This window comes from Danio rerio, chromosome 3 (genome assembly GCF_052040795.2).
Source record: "Danio rerio strain M-AB ecotype USA chromosome 3, GRCz13ab, whole genome shotgun sequence".
Taxonomy (NCBI): domain Eukaryota; kingdom Metazoa; phylum Chordata; class Actinopteri; order Cypriniformes; family Danionidae; genus Danio; species Danio rerio.
In genome coordinates, this window is record NC_141023.1 from 64,588,168 (window position 1) to 64,604,451 (window position 16,284).

Genomic DNA, 16,284 nt, shown 5'->3' on the forward strand with positions numbered 1-16,284 from the left:
ATAAACTAATTTCGAGAGGATCACGTGCTTATAATCAACACGGCTGGCTCCTTGTTAGCTCCGTAATCAGCCCTATTAGATGATTACGGAAGCATTATAAATACCCTGAGTTTTCCACTCCAGTTATCTTCGTCTTGAAGCTCCCCCCTTCCACCCCTACATCCTCCCACTTTTTCTGATCGGGCGACACGGTGGCCCAGTGGCTAGCACTGTTGCCTCACAGCAAGAACACCGCTAGTCCAACCCATCGGGCTGGTTGGTGTTTCTGTGTGGAGTTTGCATGTTCTCCCCGTGTTCGCATGGGTTTTCCCCGGGTTCCCCGGTTTCCTCCCACCGTCCAAAAACATAAACCATAGCAATCGACTAAAACAAATTATCACCCAATACAACCTGAGTTTCCACTTCTCACGGTGACCAGCAGGGCCTGACCTGACCTCGAATTCCCCTCTCGCCCTTCTAACGGGAGGGAGCCCCGGGCTCGAGGATATTACGAGCTCAGGGCTCTCTCCCGGGACAGCATGCCAAATACGCTTTATTGATTATCAGCTAAGTGTGAACTCTTGAAAATATATATATATGAGCAGTTTTTAGTGCGTCTGTCTGCTTTTTGCCGGCTAACTTATACAATATACAATAATTATGTGCAAATTAAATATAAATATGTTAATATATAAAGATATTTGTTTTCAAGATAGCATTAAAACGTATAAAAAATGTATAACAAAAATAACAAATGTCTCCGGAGGTAAAGTTTAGGTTGTTTATTAATATATTCATGTCGTTTAGTTTTGTAAAATCCTTTTTTAATTTGTTTTACATTTGAGTCTTATTGTGTTTTAATGTTTTACATGTTTAATGTAGCCTACGGCATATCAGTGATGACCAACTCATAGATCACTATCGCCTGTTAGATCTGATACTTTTGCTGTAAAATATTAGAAAAATAGAAAATTACATTAACCATTATTGTGTTGTTTTTAAAGCACCTTTCTTCTTTATTTTACGTTTAAAACATAATATTAGGATTCTTTAACAAATAAAAAAACATAACATATTTTATTTTTCATTTATTTTTCATTTGCTTTTTTGAAAGAAAATGTATATTTTTGTTCAGCAATATTGTTACATTGATAGTATTTATATTTTGAATAATAATTTGCCAGGATTCAATCAATCAATCCTGTAAAATATCATAGAAAAACATTCAACAGCACAACTTTGACAATACACTGAAGGATCATGCGACATAATAGTGTCAAAAAATTTAACTTTGCATCATATAAATAAATAAGTATATTAAAATAGAAAAGCGTTATTTTAAATTGTAATATTATTTCCTAATATTACCCAAACCCTGAACCATTCATAATAATAACAAAAACAGTGATTTTTAATCCTAAAACGTTGAATAGCCTAATGTTATTTGAAATAATTAAAAATAATTAAAATTGGCTTTAAATGTTACATCTAAACTAAAAACTAAAATCGCCAGTAGGTGGCAGAATGTCACTATTACAGTTTTTCCCAATTGTTTACACACAATAATTAAATAATTAAATACTTGTACTTCAGACACAATGACTACAACATGTAACTGATGCACCAACCCCCTGAACCAATGCAGCTAAACTACAAGCACAATTCCTGCTTTACACCCAAATTGCAGGTTTAAAACACACTTTTTTAAAACACTACACACAATTCTCTGCATTTTGCATGCAGAAAATCTCTTGTTTTCACAAGGAACACACTGTCATTCACAATTGTAAAGTCAGTTGTCCTTATTTGCATACTAACTCATCACATGAGTAAACACCTGTCACACAGAATTGCAATTTAGGAATCAGAGCTCAGAGTGGTTTATAACTGGTACACTGTCCACCCATGTTTTTTAGTTGTTTATCTCCTTCCATATTCTCCATTCCTTAATTATATTGAATATTTTTTTCCTGCTTAGGGATGGAAAGTGTATGCCGAAATCCACACTTTATTTTTCGTTTTTTACTAACAGTATTCTGTAAATCCTTCTGTTAATGGCAAATGAAGACCACATTATGTGCACCTTTGTGATGGTTGGGATGAACACTCTGTAAACTGAAAATACAGTAAAATATATTTGGTATTTGTGTGTTTTGTATAAAAACAATATTCTGAAGTATTTTACAATGCACTTCTGTAGGCCTATACTGTCTTTAGTAACTGTAAACGAAAAAGGCTGACAGTAAGTCATTATGATGAATGGAGAAGAAGTGGTCATAGTGTTTTACATTCAGCACATCAGTGTTCAACTGATCTTATAAATGTCTATTGATGTGATGGTTTGTGTGCGTCATTTGAAAACAAAATACCATGTTGAGAAGAAATTACATTGTGTTGATAGTGTTTCATTTTGCAGGAGAATTGAAGGGTTTCGCCCCTAGAGTTCTGACAATATGAGGCATAGTGGCATACTTTCAGAAAATGTGTGTAAACATTTGGGAAAACTGTAAATTGTGTGGATTTCAGTCATACACACTTTCCATCCCCAAGCAGAAAAAAAATCTTTAATAGGATTAAGGAAAGGAGAATATGGAAGGAGATAAACAACTAAAAACATGGGTGGGCAGTGAACCAGTTATGAACCAGATGAGCTCTGATTTCTAGATTGCAATTCTGTGTGACAGGTGTTTACTCATGTGATGAGTTAGTATACAAAGTAGGACAACTGACTTTATAATTGTGAATGACAGTGTGTTCCTTGTAAAAACAAGAGATTTTCTGCATGAAATTTGTGCCAAATGCAGAGAATTGTGTGTTGTGTTTTGAAAAAAAGTGTTTTAAACCTGCAGTTTGAGTGTAAAGCAGGAATTGTGCTTGTAGTTTAGCAGAATTGGTTCAGGGGGTTGTTGCATCAGTCACATGTTGTAGTCATTGTGTCTGAAGTACAAGTAATTGTGTGTAAAAAAAACTGTAAGTGAGTCAATGTTCATTTACAGTTTTTTTTTTTTTGATTGCTCAAGCACAATTTTGAAATGAAGGCTCATTTTGTCAAAACACTACACACAATTTCCACATCCACACACACAAACAGCAGAACACATCAGAACTTTTGCAAAATGAAACTTCATCCAAAACTTTACAACACTATAACAAAACACAATTTTAACACCGTACAGAACACACACGCCTCATTCAAGATAAATCTATTTGCTTCATTTACACACTGCTGATCTCAATCTTAAACACTCGTATAATTTCTAACTGACTAATACTGATATAATCTGGGTTTGATTTGTTTCAGAGATATTGCTATAAAGTACATGAACATACTGTATTCACCAAACAGTGATAGACTGAAAGCTAAATATTGCCCTATCCTAATAAAAACCATACAAAAATTGTAAAGTGTTTTATTCAGCTTTCTGGTGATGTGTACATTTCAATATATAAAAAATCCCATCCCCTGTCTCCTGTTTACCAATCTTCCTCCCTTCCGTACTTCCTCTTCCATACTGCAACATTGCCGTCCATATTTATTGAAGATTATTTATTTATAACTCCTGTTAAACATATTTATTGAAGACTAATATTTACATCTATACTACTGTTAACATATGTATTGTAGATAAATATAATAGCCTAGTTTATACCTAATACCCAGTTACAGTTTTTCATGATTGCTAACACACTAAAATTAAACTTTTCCTACAATTAGCAAAACCGTACAATCATGGAGCAAAACACAAGGCTAGATCTGCACAACTGTAGGCACATAGCTTCATACTGTTAGCAAAACATTACACACAGTCATTTGCAAATCACTAAACACACTTGGATGCTTTTGACACAGACATTTTTCATAATGGAATTTCCTTGCAATTTCAAAGCAAAGGCTTTCATATGAGCACACACATGAACTATAGGTCAAACACAGCCATCAGGTGTGCACACACACTGCTGCAAACTGTACACACACCAATCAGCTGTAACCACAATAAAAGAAGCAATATAGGAATAACCATATATGGCATACCAAAATGTTTAAATCATTTGTATAATTATTTACCATTTGAAATAAAAAACTATAAATAAGAAAGGTAAAAAGCACTTAATTGCAAATGAAACATAACTGTGGATAAGTGAAAACACTGATAGAGAATGAATAGGTATGATAAAGCAGAAATGAGAGCACTGTGCTGCAAACCCTTGAAGCAGACGCAGACGTGACGCAGACGTCACGTTAAAGCAGCGGAACAGTAATGTGGCAGACGCCGACGACACGTTCGGCACACGCAGACGTCACGTTCGGCAGACGAAGACGTCACGTTCGGCAGACGCAGACGTCACGTTCAGTGAGACGAGTGCACGTTGCAGCGTCAAGTTATTGACCCATTCCACACGCCATATGTGTGTGCGTGTGTGTGTGTTTGTGCGTGCGTGCGTGCGTGCGTGCGTGCGTGCGTGTGTGTGTGTGTGTGTTATTAAATGTGACACAGAGACACGGAAGAGTTTGAAAAAAGTCTAAATCCAGCGTGGAGTGTGTCGGTGAATGTGGTGTTGAATGTGTGTAAGTGTGTGAGTTTATCAGAGACGCTGTAGAAGGACAGAGAGCCGCTCGACTCGTCCACAAACACTCCTACTGTCCCACTAAAGGTTGGAGGAACTGAGATGTGTGTGCGTTCATCATTGTGACAGACAGAGAATGAGTGATCAGAGCAATGAAGACTCCAGGACTGATCATTACGCCCAAACTCACAGTCATCACTCCATCCTTTCCTCTTGATTCCTTTATAACACACTGATATTTCAGCATATCCGCTCCATTGAGTCTCCCAGTAACAGCGTCCAGTCAGACTCTCTTTACTCACAACCTGAAGATTCAATTTATCAAATCTTTCTGGATGACTAGGAAAAGACTGATCCTTAAACGCACGCGTCGCCTTTCTGTTCTCCTCCGATAGAACGAGGTGTTTGTGTGCTGTGTTTGGATCCAGTGTGAGTTTACAGGCGTCTGAACACAAGAACACACACATTACAACATTTACAAGATTTACAAGAACTAAACTACAAACTCTACAACTCTGTGTGTGTTTGTGACTTACATTTGTGTAGTGTTGATATAGTCCTGAATTCCCCTCCATGACCCAGACTAAAAAACAGACAACGCATGCACAAACACACACACACACACACACACACACACACACACACACACACACACACACACACACACACACACACACAAGAATTTTTCCTTCATTGTATTATTTGAAACTGACTATAACAGAGATGGCGAGTTTTATAATTCAAAAGCTTAGATTTTTTTCCTGTCCAGTTTGAGATTTTCTTTAAGATTGTCACTCTAAAATACACACTGTAATATGTCACTGTAAATGTCATGACACTCATGGATTTGTCATTTATGGATTAAAGTGAAAAAAAAATTCCTGTGAAAGAAAAATATTTTTTTTTCCAGGCCACATCACTTTAATCCAGCCATTTATTTATGGCTTTCCCATGGCATCCCAACCCAAATAAATGTAGAAGCTTACATGTACAGTAGAAACCAGAAGTTTATATACACTCTAAAAGGGAACATAACCATTTTTTTTAAATGTCTGATGGTAAATCATACTAAACATTTACTATTTTAGGTCTGTTAGGATTACCTAAATGATTAGGTAAATGATTTTGCTAAATGCCAGAACAATAAGATCATTTTTTTTGAGAATTTTAAAATAATTTCTAGACAGTCAAAAGTTTACACACATTTCCTTGGTATTACTTAGCTTTGCTTTTAAACTGTATAACTTTGGTCAAATGTTTTTATATCCTTCTACAAGCTTCTTACAATAGTCTGAAGGAGTTTTGGCCCATTCCTCCTGACAGAACTGGTGTAGCTGAGACAGATGTGTTGGCTGTCTTGCTCACACAAGCTTTTTCATCTCTGCCCACAAGTTTTCTATAGGATTGACTTCAGGGCTTTGTGATGGCCACTCCAAAACATTCACTCTGTTGTTTTTAAAGCACATTTGAACTAATTTGGCAGTATGCTTAAGGTCATGGTCTGTTTGGAAGACCCATTTGTGATCAAGTTTTAATTTCCTGGCTGATGTCTTGAGATGTTGCTTCAGTATTTCTCCATACTGTTCTTTCTTCATGATGCCATCTATGCTGTGAAGTGGACCAGTCCCTCCTGCAGCAAAACAGCCCCACAACATGATGCTGCCGCCCCCATACTTCACAGTTGGGATGGTGTTCCTTGGCTTGTAGGCTTTCCCCTTTGTCCTCCAAATGTAACACTGGTCATTATGGCCAAACAGTTCAATCTTAGCTCCATCAGACCACAGGACATGTCTCCAATATTTGTCTATTTCCCCGTGTAATTTAGCAAATTGTAATCTGGCTTTGTGTTAATTCTGGCTTGTTGATTTTCCCATGTTGTCACACAAGGAAGCAGTGTGTTTGAGCTTTTCCTTCAATACTATTCTACAGTTGTGCCTTCATTTAACTCAAATGTTGTCAGTTAGCCAATCAGAAACTTTAGAAACCTTGACATCATCATCTGAGCTTTTTCAGAGGCAGAATAATCTTATTGTATGTAAACTTGACTTTCAAGAAAACTTATAACAATTTCTCAAAAATCTCTCTCTTGTTATTCTGCTATTAAGCAGAACAGAAACACATGTAATAATCCTAACGTACCTAAAAGAGAAAAAGTTTAGTCACATCAACATCTTTTTTTTAAATGGTTATGTGCCTTTTTATACAGTGTATGTAAACCTGGTTTCAACTGTATAATAACTAAACTCAGATGAGCAAGCAACAAATGAAAACATAAGCAGTAACATTAATTTATTACGAATGCATCACAACAACAAATATGAGGGGAAACAACCTACATAAATTAATAATCTGTCCAAGTGCGGTTCTAGGATTTCATCCTCAGTGAACTCAACATTTTGTCGTTGTTGATAATGCTACATGTATAAATTTAACAGAATTTAACAGAACAGTAACGCTAAACAATAACAACAATAAAATCATTTTATTTATTTTTAAATCTCACTTTCAACCATAATTATGATCAATAACTCAACTTTACGCAAAAATTATTATATAATTAATAATAATTATTGCTTGCCACCACCTATTAGGCTAACATTGTAATTGCTACAACCTTCTTTAACAGTGTAAAATCGCTTTTAAACTGTGACTTTAATCTTTACCATAATTTTTAATATCTGAACCAAACTGTTATTCCAGTACTTCTGTGACAATTTGTAATTCAGAAATTATAATACTGGTTGAAGAGGCTAAAGGATGAAGCTCTCAGGGGTTACTGCTCTGAACTTAATGTTTAGATCATTTATGGATTAATAAACATATAGAAATTTAGCAAAATTAGATCATAACAAAATCAAAATTAGCTATACACTAAATGCAGCATTAATGCAGGCAAAAAAATGCCCTAAATCCTTGAGCACTTCAACACTGTTGTGACATCACTATCACATTGCATTCTTTGACATACTGTATAGGTGCTTAAGTAGACATATGAAGCTGACTCGTTCACTGTCAAAATCGATGGGTCAAGGTTTTGTCCATGTTAACTTCCCTTGTTCCCTTGACGAATTGGACCGCACTTCAAAATGGCATTGGGGATTCCCCCAAGGGACCAAGGGAAGACAAGTTCGTGAGTGCATGTTTAAACGTGAACTGAAACACAGCTCTAATCAAGCTAAAATGAAGACATTTATTACAAGGGGGAAATAAAATCTGCCACAGACTCACTGCAATTAACAGAAAAACTGTAGTGGTGGACACCACGCATATTCATGTAGAATAAGACAGAGCACATAAATATGGCAATAAATTAGGAAATACTAAAGTATAGCGTAACATATGATACAAAGACATTGACAGGTTATGATGCATTTGATAATGTCAAGACATCTCTAACAACTATAACTGAGCAAATGGCACTTACTGACAGTCATAAGAATGCATAAAACCTCATTGATATTGATGTGTCATGTCATGATTATAAAGTTTTAATGACAGCTTTATGATCACCCCCTTTTTCAAAAGTGTTAGCCAATATTGTGCACTGAAAACCACAGAGTGAACATATCTCCATAACTTACTTGAGTTTGTGGAGGTGTTTGAGTTTGTCAGAGAGCAGTTTGAGTCCTGCTTCTCCTGGGTGATTGTAGCTCAGATCCAGCTCTCTCAGGTGTGACGAGGTTGAGCTCAGAGCTGAAGCCAGAGCCGCACAACCTTCCTCTGTCACCATACAGTAAGACAGTCTACAACAACAGCAAGACGTTAGTGTTAGTTCATGTTAGTGTGCTTTATTTAATCATGTGACCCTGCTTGGATCACAAAATCAGTCATAAGTGTCTAATATTGGTTATTAAGATTTCTATGTTCTGTCTTATGGCTGAATTACACTTCTGCATCAACTGATCATTGTAAACCACGACACATGCTTTGCACATAGTCGTGCATTTATACTTCTGCATTCTGTTGCTCTGCAATAATTCTTCCAAAACGACAGCTGGCAGTGGGTTTTTATGTTCCTCTTTATCGAGTTTCTTCGCACTGGTTTTTACAGCTGCCTTACTGTACAAGTGGATCAAACTTGCTCAAAGGCAGGTTTGCCTTACATTTAAAGCATCCAAGAGATTTATCACTTGTTAAACATTCGCTCCAATGGGCTTGCTCCTCTCTCACAGCTCTGAGTTTCTGGCTCATCCTGGTTCCTATGCTACAAATTGGCTCCGGTCTCAGCCAGTCACTTCGCTCCAACTTCATATATAAGCTTTGATAGCAAAAACAGCAGCAATCCATCTTGGGACAGACAAACAAGTCCTGCACAGTGGCCAGAGGCATTTTGAGTCATTATTCTTGGACAATAGTGGCCAGGTCACTTTGTGATGCTGGTGGAAGTAAACATTTCCTGACTTGCTCCTCCAAAACACCCCAAAGTGGCTCAATAGTATTTGGTTCTGGTGACTGTGCAGGCCATGGGAGACTTCCCTTTCATGTTTGGTAGTCCTTGCCAGTGACCCAGCACGCATCTAGAACCAGTATTGGGTCTAGAAATGCCATGATATTGCAGCCCAAACCATTACTGATCAGTTTGGGGTCTGAGCTCCTCAAACCACAACTCTCCCGTAAGTTGGAAAGGCAGAGAAGGTGAACTCATCAGAGATGTTTCACATTGTCCACAGCCAAAAATTTTTACAGCTGGCACCATTGAAACCCACATTTGGCATTGGCATGAGTGACAGCAGCCAGGTTATGTATATTGACCCTGTGGAGCTCCAAAGCTTCAAAGCCTATAATTTGGATTGGCATCAAGACATCCCTTTCAGACAGCTTCCTTTTGCGTCCACAGTTACTACTGTTGGTTGTGCATTGTCCTTCTTGGTTGTTTGCTGAAAATACCCTGGATACTGGGGCTTCTGATGCATTGCGAATACTTGCTGTCTTAGGCTGCATTTACACTGCAGATCTTGATGGTCAATTCAGATTTTCTGACGGTATCAGATTTTTTTTTGATGACCTGCTTACATTATCTTTTAAAAGTGACTCTTGTCCGATTGTCTGCATTTACACAGCACACGGCAAAGGCAAAATGACCAGGAAAAAATGAGTGGGCGCTGACGGACAGCTAATAATAAAAAAGTGTTCTTTTCTCCATTCCTGTATTTAATCTGTTCATGGGGTTTAATTTTTTGACAAGTTGTTGTTTTACTATAGTGTATGACAGAAATGTTGTAATTTGTCCATCTTCTTTTAATCTAGGACTTTTTAAACCCTTAGGAATGTTAATGTAATGTCCATGGCGGGATTTATACATGTGATGTATGCAGTAACAGTTTTGGTTTATATTGGTCACATGGCGAATGTTACGCACTCGTGCTCTCTCTCTCTAACATGCATAAATACATGTGCTATATGACAATATAAAAGCTGTTTAAGTCCTCGTGTATAAGATTTAAAGTTTGGGACTCTGAAGTCTGTTCTGAAATAAAAGCGTCTAACTCAACGTCATTCGTTATGGTTTTTAATGACGCGCGACTTGCATTGAGAGGTGAAAATCTGATACACCTGCCCACATTGCAGACATAAGGGGACAGATCCGACTGATAGCGGATAAATTTCCACATATGAACAAGGCCTGAATCTGATTCAAGTAAATCGGAATCCATGTGATTTGTTCCTGCTTACACATACATGGGTTTTATCCGATCTGTGCCACATGAGAGAAAGAAATCGGAATTGAGTCACTAGTGTAAATGTGGCCTTAGTCACAGATGTGCCAGCGAGACACACACACAAAAAATTTGCCCTCTTTTGAACTCTGATGTCACCCATAATGTTGTGTACATTGTGATATTTTAAGTAAAACAGTGCTATTACTAACTTCACACTCTGCTCTTACTGGTGGAATTTTTTGCATTTTTAACAAGCAGCCCTACAACACTGAACAAGATGATACATGAGTGTCAGGTCACAAAACCTTGAACAAACGGAATCCTGACATACCTTGTATATAGTATACTTTGTTTTCAGTTAAATTTTTTCCCCTATGCTATATTGTAATGAAATCAGAATCAATGGTGTCAGTGCAAAGCAAACCTTCATGTGAAATAATAAAATTTCTTTAAAACATTTAAAAAAATTACATTAAGAGACAAGCAAATCAGAACACATTTTGTTCAAAAGGATTTCCATTATTTCCATTACGCATTGTAACATGTATGATGGGGATACAATGCCTTTCATAAAGGACTTAAAAACAGTAACCAATGCTTAAAGAGAACATGATTTCTAAAAAAATACAAACATTTATGTAACGATAGCATGTTGCTCACATAGTATAGTGGCAAAAACTGAATACAATGTAATAAAATCAAAAGCTGTTAATATAAAAATATAAAAATCACAAATTTCAGAGCATATCAAAAATTATCCAGGGCAACAAAACCCTGTGAAAAAAACAGATATAAACAATAAAGTAGCCATTAATAAGGCACATGAAATACCTCAGTGTGTTGAGTTGACAGTTTGGGCTCTTCAATCCAGCACAGATCAGCTTCACTCCTGAATCCTGCAGCTCATTGTTACTCAGGTCCAGCTCTCTCAGGACACAGTTTGATGATTGTAGAGATGAAGCCAAAGTTTCACAGCACTGATCAGTGAGGTTACAACTTGACAATCTAAACCGAAAATTGAAAAAATAATTAAATATGAACTATTTAGACAATATTTGAGAGAACAGGATGTTGTAAATACACAATAAAAAAAAGCACAAATGTAAGGGTATGTAAAAGCATGTCCAGGGCCACAAAACCCCCTTAGACCACAGAGGGTTAATAGTCACATTATCATCCTATTTTCCATATTACATTATTTAGTAAAAAAAAAAACTTTCATGTACCAGAGTAACCAATTTAAGGTAGAAGAAACATGTCAAACCTCAGGATGTTGAGTTGACAGTTCTCACTCTTTATTGCAGTAAAAATCAGCTTCACTCCTGAATCCTGCAGACGATTGTTGCTTATGTCCAGCTCTCTCAAGACAGAGTTTGATGATTGTAGAAATGAAGATATAGTTTCGCAGCACTGATCAGTGAGGTTACATTTTGCCAGTCTAAAAAGATAAACGAGAAAGAATTTATTGCAAACTTAATGTGTAGACAGTAGGGATGGGAAGATTAACCGATATGTATCGATACGCGGTCATGCGCGTGCACGATGCGAGTGCATCGGTAGAGCAGCAGAGGATGAATGAAATTTTGGAAGCAAATCGAGATGCATCGGTTTTTCCAAGATACTTATATATTATTATATTATATTTTTAATATAGAATGTATTTTTTTTATTTATTAACAAGTGTTGTCAACCTGTTTTTGGCGCATAATTTAATTGACCTACATAAAGTATGCATTAGCAACGGACTTGCGGATGTGTACACTTACACTACAACTCAGTGTATCAGGTGTGCGGATGAAGCTAGTGGTGCGCCCTCAGAAAGCGCGAGAAGCAAAACAAACATTTTATTCCTCACTGAGTTTTAAATCTAAAGTATGGCAACATCATGGATTTAAGGATGGACGACTTGACAGGACAGATGGAATTTGCAAAATGTGCCGCGCATCTGTAAAATACACGGGCAGTACGACTAACCTGATATCTCACTTGAAGCGGCGCCTCGGTGTTGTTGTGGAAGCATCTTCCAGTGTTCCTGCATCCCCGGCTTTCGCACTGCTTCAACTGTAGCTACCAGCTCCAAAAGTGGTGAGAAAAGCATTGAAAGTTGTTTCCATGCGCAACAGTTTTGTGCGCTCTACGGCAATAACGAATGCTATTGCATTGTTCATCTGGTGCAAGAGTCAGAGAGACGAGAGGGTGTCTTTTCTACAGTTGGTTTGTTAAGCCCACTCACCTGTATAGCACATACTCAGGAATTCATTGGGAGATTTCAGAGGGGGGTAAATTGACTGGAGTTGAGGGCTCTAACAGCCTGTGGGAAGAAACTGCTGAGAAGTCTAGCCAAGCAGGCTCTAATACTTCTAATTTCGCCCTGATGGCAGTAGCTGAAAGAGACTGTGGAAGGGATGAGTAGAGTCTTTTACATACTGCTAGCTTTGCTGGAACACCATGAGAGGAAAATGTCCTGAATGGAGGGTAGATGGGCACCGATGATCTTTTCAGCTGTGTTCACTGTGCGCTGCAGGGTCTTGCGGTCAGCAGCACTGCAGCTCCCATACCAGACAGTGATGCAGATGGTCAGCACACTCAATGGTTCCTCTGTAGAATGTGGTATGGAGAGGGGGGGGGGAGGTAGATTTGCCCTTTTCAGCCGTCCAAGAAAATGTAGGCATTGTTTGCCTTCTTGGAGAGTGACATGGTTTTGGTAGTCCAGGAGAGACCCCGTGATAAACCCTCAGGAATTTAGTGCTGCTGACTCTCTCAACAGTCGAACTGTTGATGGTCAGTGGGGTGGTCAAAGGAGTTTCCCCTGAAGTCTATCACAACCTCCTTTGTCTTCTCTACATAAAGGGAAAGGTTGTTAGTGGCACACCATTCAGCCAACTGTGCCACTTCCCCTCTGTAGTACATTTCATAATTGTTGCTGATGAGACCTACCACTATTGTGTCATCGGCGATTTTGATGATGTGGTTGGAGCTGAACTTTGCAGTGCAGTCATGGGTCAGCAGAATGCAGAGCAGTGGGCTGAGCACACTGCCTTGTGGTGCACCTGTGCTCAATGCGGTAGTGCTCGAGTTGTTGTAGCCGACACAGACTGACTGAGATCTTCCAGTTCAAAAGTCTAGGATCCAACTGCAGAGGGAGGTGTTAAGACCTAGCACATTGAGTTTATTAATGAGCTGTTGTGGGATTATCATGTTGAATGCTGAGCTGAAGTTGATGAACAGAATTCTAACATAAGAGTTTTTATGATTGTTGTTGTATGTTTGTAGTTGACTTTAGACATGTGGGGACAACCTGACTCAATGAGGTGTTAAAAATATCTGTTCAGACATCTGTGAGCTTTGCAGCACAGTCCTTCAGAATACGACCAGTTATGTTGTCAAGACTGGCAGCCTTGCATGGGTTGATCCTAGATAAGCTCTTCCTCACATCAGCTGGACACAGACAGAGCACCTGGTCATTGGGACTTAAGGGTAGTTTTTTTGCAGGTGTCATTCTGCATTTCTAATCATGAATAAAAGTGGTTGAGTGCATCTGAGAGGGCTGCATCATTATTACTGGTCTGTGGTAAGGTCTTGCATTCTGTGATGGACTAAATGGCTTGCCGCAGGCTCCACGTGTCTTGGTCGTCTGTGAAGTGATTATTGATTTTTTCGGGGCATATGACCGTTTTTTGCATTCCTGATGCCATGGGATAGGTCAGCTTTGGCTGTTTTGAGGGCTGCTTTGTCTCCTGATCTGGAGGCTTAATCTCTGGTCTAAAACAGCCCACGAGGCTCTGCTGTCATCCACGGCTTCTGGTTTGCACGTGCGGTGATGGTTTTGGTTTCTGTAACATCATCAATGCACTTTTTGATATAGACTTTGACGTTTTCAGTATATTCATTTATGTTTGTGTAATTGTTTTAGGTGGCTTTTTCCGACCAGATTGTGATAAGTTTTTGAACTGGTTTGGTGAGTTTTAGAAGTGGCTGGTGTGCTGGGATTAGCTTAGCAGAGATGTGGTCCGAGTATCCGAGGTGGGCTCTCCTTTATTCGCATTCTTGTTTTTTGTGGGTAAACAAAGTCCAATGTGTTGCTTCCCCCACCAGATCCTCCCAAATCCCACGAATAACCAGAGCTGCCACCTGGATCCCACGAATGGCCAGAGCAGCCCCCTAAGGCCTTGTTTACACTAATACACTTTCGTTTTAAAATGCAATTGTTTTGCTACGGTTACGCCATCCATCCACACTACGCTGGAGTTCTCGAGCGCCGAAAACGGATCGTTTTGAAAACGCTGGAGAGGCCATTTTCATTCTAAAACGCTGGTGCTCCGTCTCAGTGTGGATGGGAAAAAACGGAGACATCTGAAAACGGAGGCGGGGCAGCAGACATTCGCCTCTCTGATAGGGGCTTTTCCCTCAATATTAAGTAGCCTAGACACAGTTCAGTCCTGCATCTTCTCCTTGTAAGTTCAGACTTTGCAAGTTTGATATGGAAAACAAACTCCCAAGGACACGTCGAGTAATTCTTCAAAGGAAAGAGTGTACTTTGTAACCTTATTCACAGCACCCTGGCTATGTTGTTTCACATTTTTAACAATAAAATGAAAACATGATATGAGGAACTGCCTATTTTGATTTTGATATTAACTTAACAGACACAAAATGTTGAGGCATCGTGTAGCTGCATATTTATATGAGCGTTATCCTCACTGTATTCATATTTATAACAAAACGGAGCCTATAACATCACTGCCTCCTTTTATTTTCATTGAAAATACGAGACCTCCCCTTTCTTTTGCTGAATATCAGTTTAATAATCAATAATTGCAATTACAAAAGTAAAACGCACAATAAGTTTTTACCTTATAGGAAATAAAGGCAAGCAGTCAGTCAATATACAGAATGTACGTGGTTAGAACAATTATTTACTTATCTTTGCGCTCAGCCAAAACACGTAACCTGACAACAAGTAATCGGTTCAAAAGACCAAAGTCAGAGAATATGTCATTAAGATAGAGACAACAAGATGAATTAAATATCACGTTTAGAAAATATAGTGAGATTAGATCCAGCGGTAGATCCTTGATGAGCAGTCCAAAGAGCACTGGGTGAAACGCTAGTGTGGACATGGATTATTTTCATTCAATCAGTTTTAAAACTGAACTGTATTAGTGTAAACAAAAATATTAGTGATATTTTCAATACATTTGTGGAAATGAAAAACTAGTATCACAGAGTATTCATCATGCAACATTTGGTGAAAGATAGTTACAAACTCATAAAGATATTCTCCACGTAAAATAATACAAGCAGTCTGTTAATGATTTACCCTGAGTCAGTGTTGGGCAGGAGTTTCATTATAAGTAGTGAGGCTACTAGATTAACTAGATCTCTTAGCAGCAAAGAGGTAGCGTAGCTACTTTCTAAATCAAATAGCTTTTCAGTAGTCATGCTATTGTTTTAATCAAGTAGCAAAGTAGCGTCCACACAAATGGCATTTACTAATTGTGGATCATTAAGTGATGCCACGGTCATTCATGGAGCTGTCAGGCCGCTGTCTAGCCGGTGAAAGTAAATGCATATGATTGTAAAATTAGCTTTGTTTGGAACAGCATATTAAGTGCAGTAAATAACTTAACTTAATAATTATGCCTCAAATGTTTAATTAATTCAGTTTTATTGATCACTAAGATATGATTGACTTGAATTAAAGTTGCTTCGATTTAAAAATGAAAAAAAAAAAGCCTTAATGTAGCAAAGCTTCTTTTGCCATGAAGCTTTTAGCTTAGATTTCTACACTTCCCAGGGGGTAGATTTTGGTGTAGTTAAGCTACGTTTTAGGTATAGTAACTAATAGCTTAGCCCACTACATTTTCAAAGTAGCTTGCCCAAAACTGCCCTGAGTATAATGGTATGGGGCATGGCCTGCCCTCCATGGCAACAGCTCATTGGAAGACAGTGCCATGGGGTGGATCAAACCACATCACTTAAAAACTTACTGCAATGGTAAATCTTTGCTTTTTTGCATTAGCGCGCTCGTGCTTGCTGCTGCTTTCTGCCCCCTTAGGCCTTGCTCACAGACTCTGCA

General features: G+C 38.3%; 1 protein-coding gene across 49 annotated transcripts in view; it reads right to left on the reverse strand.

The window, feature by feature from the left end:
- nlrp3l2 (NLR family pyrin domain containing 3-like 2) overlaps positions 1 to 16,284 on the reverse strand; it is a 74,483-nt gene that overhangs the window by 2,890 nt on the left and 55,309 nt on the right. For 46 of the 49 annotated variants that reach the window (XM_087243014.1, XM_087243013.1, XM_087243000.1 and 43 more), the window contains 5 exons: positions 11,470 to 11,643; positions 11,037 to 11,210; positions 8,127 to 8,288; positions 5,082 to 5,128; positions 3,084 to 4,990 (listed from right to left, as the gene is read on the reverse strand). In XM_087243014.1, the coding sequence (XP_087099140.1) occupies positions 4,461 to 4,990; positions 5,082 to 5,128; positions 8,127 to 8,288; positions 11,037 to 11,210; positions 11,470 to 11,643 (1,087 nt within the window). In that variant the 3' untranslated portion in view covers positions 3,084 to 4,460. Of the gene's footprint in view, positions 1 to 3,083; positions 4,991 to 5,056; positions 5,129 to 8,126; positions 8,289 to 11,036; positions 11,211 to 11,469; positions 11,644 to 16,284 lie in introns of those variants that run through there. The other 3 variants (NM_001442657.1, NM_001442656.1, XM_087243016.1) reach the window with 2 other exon arrangements.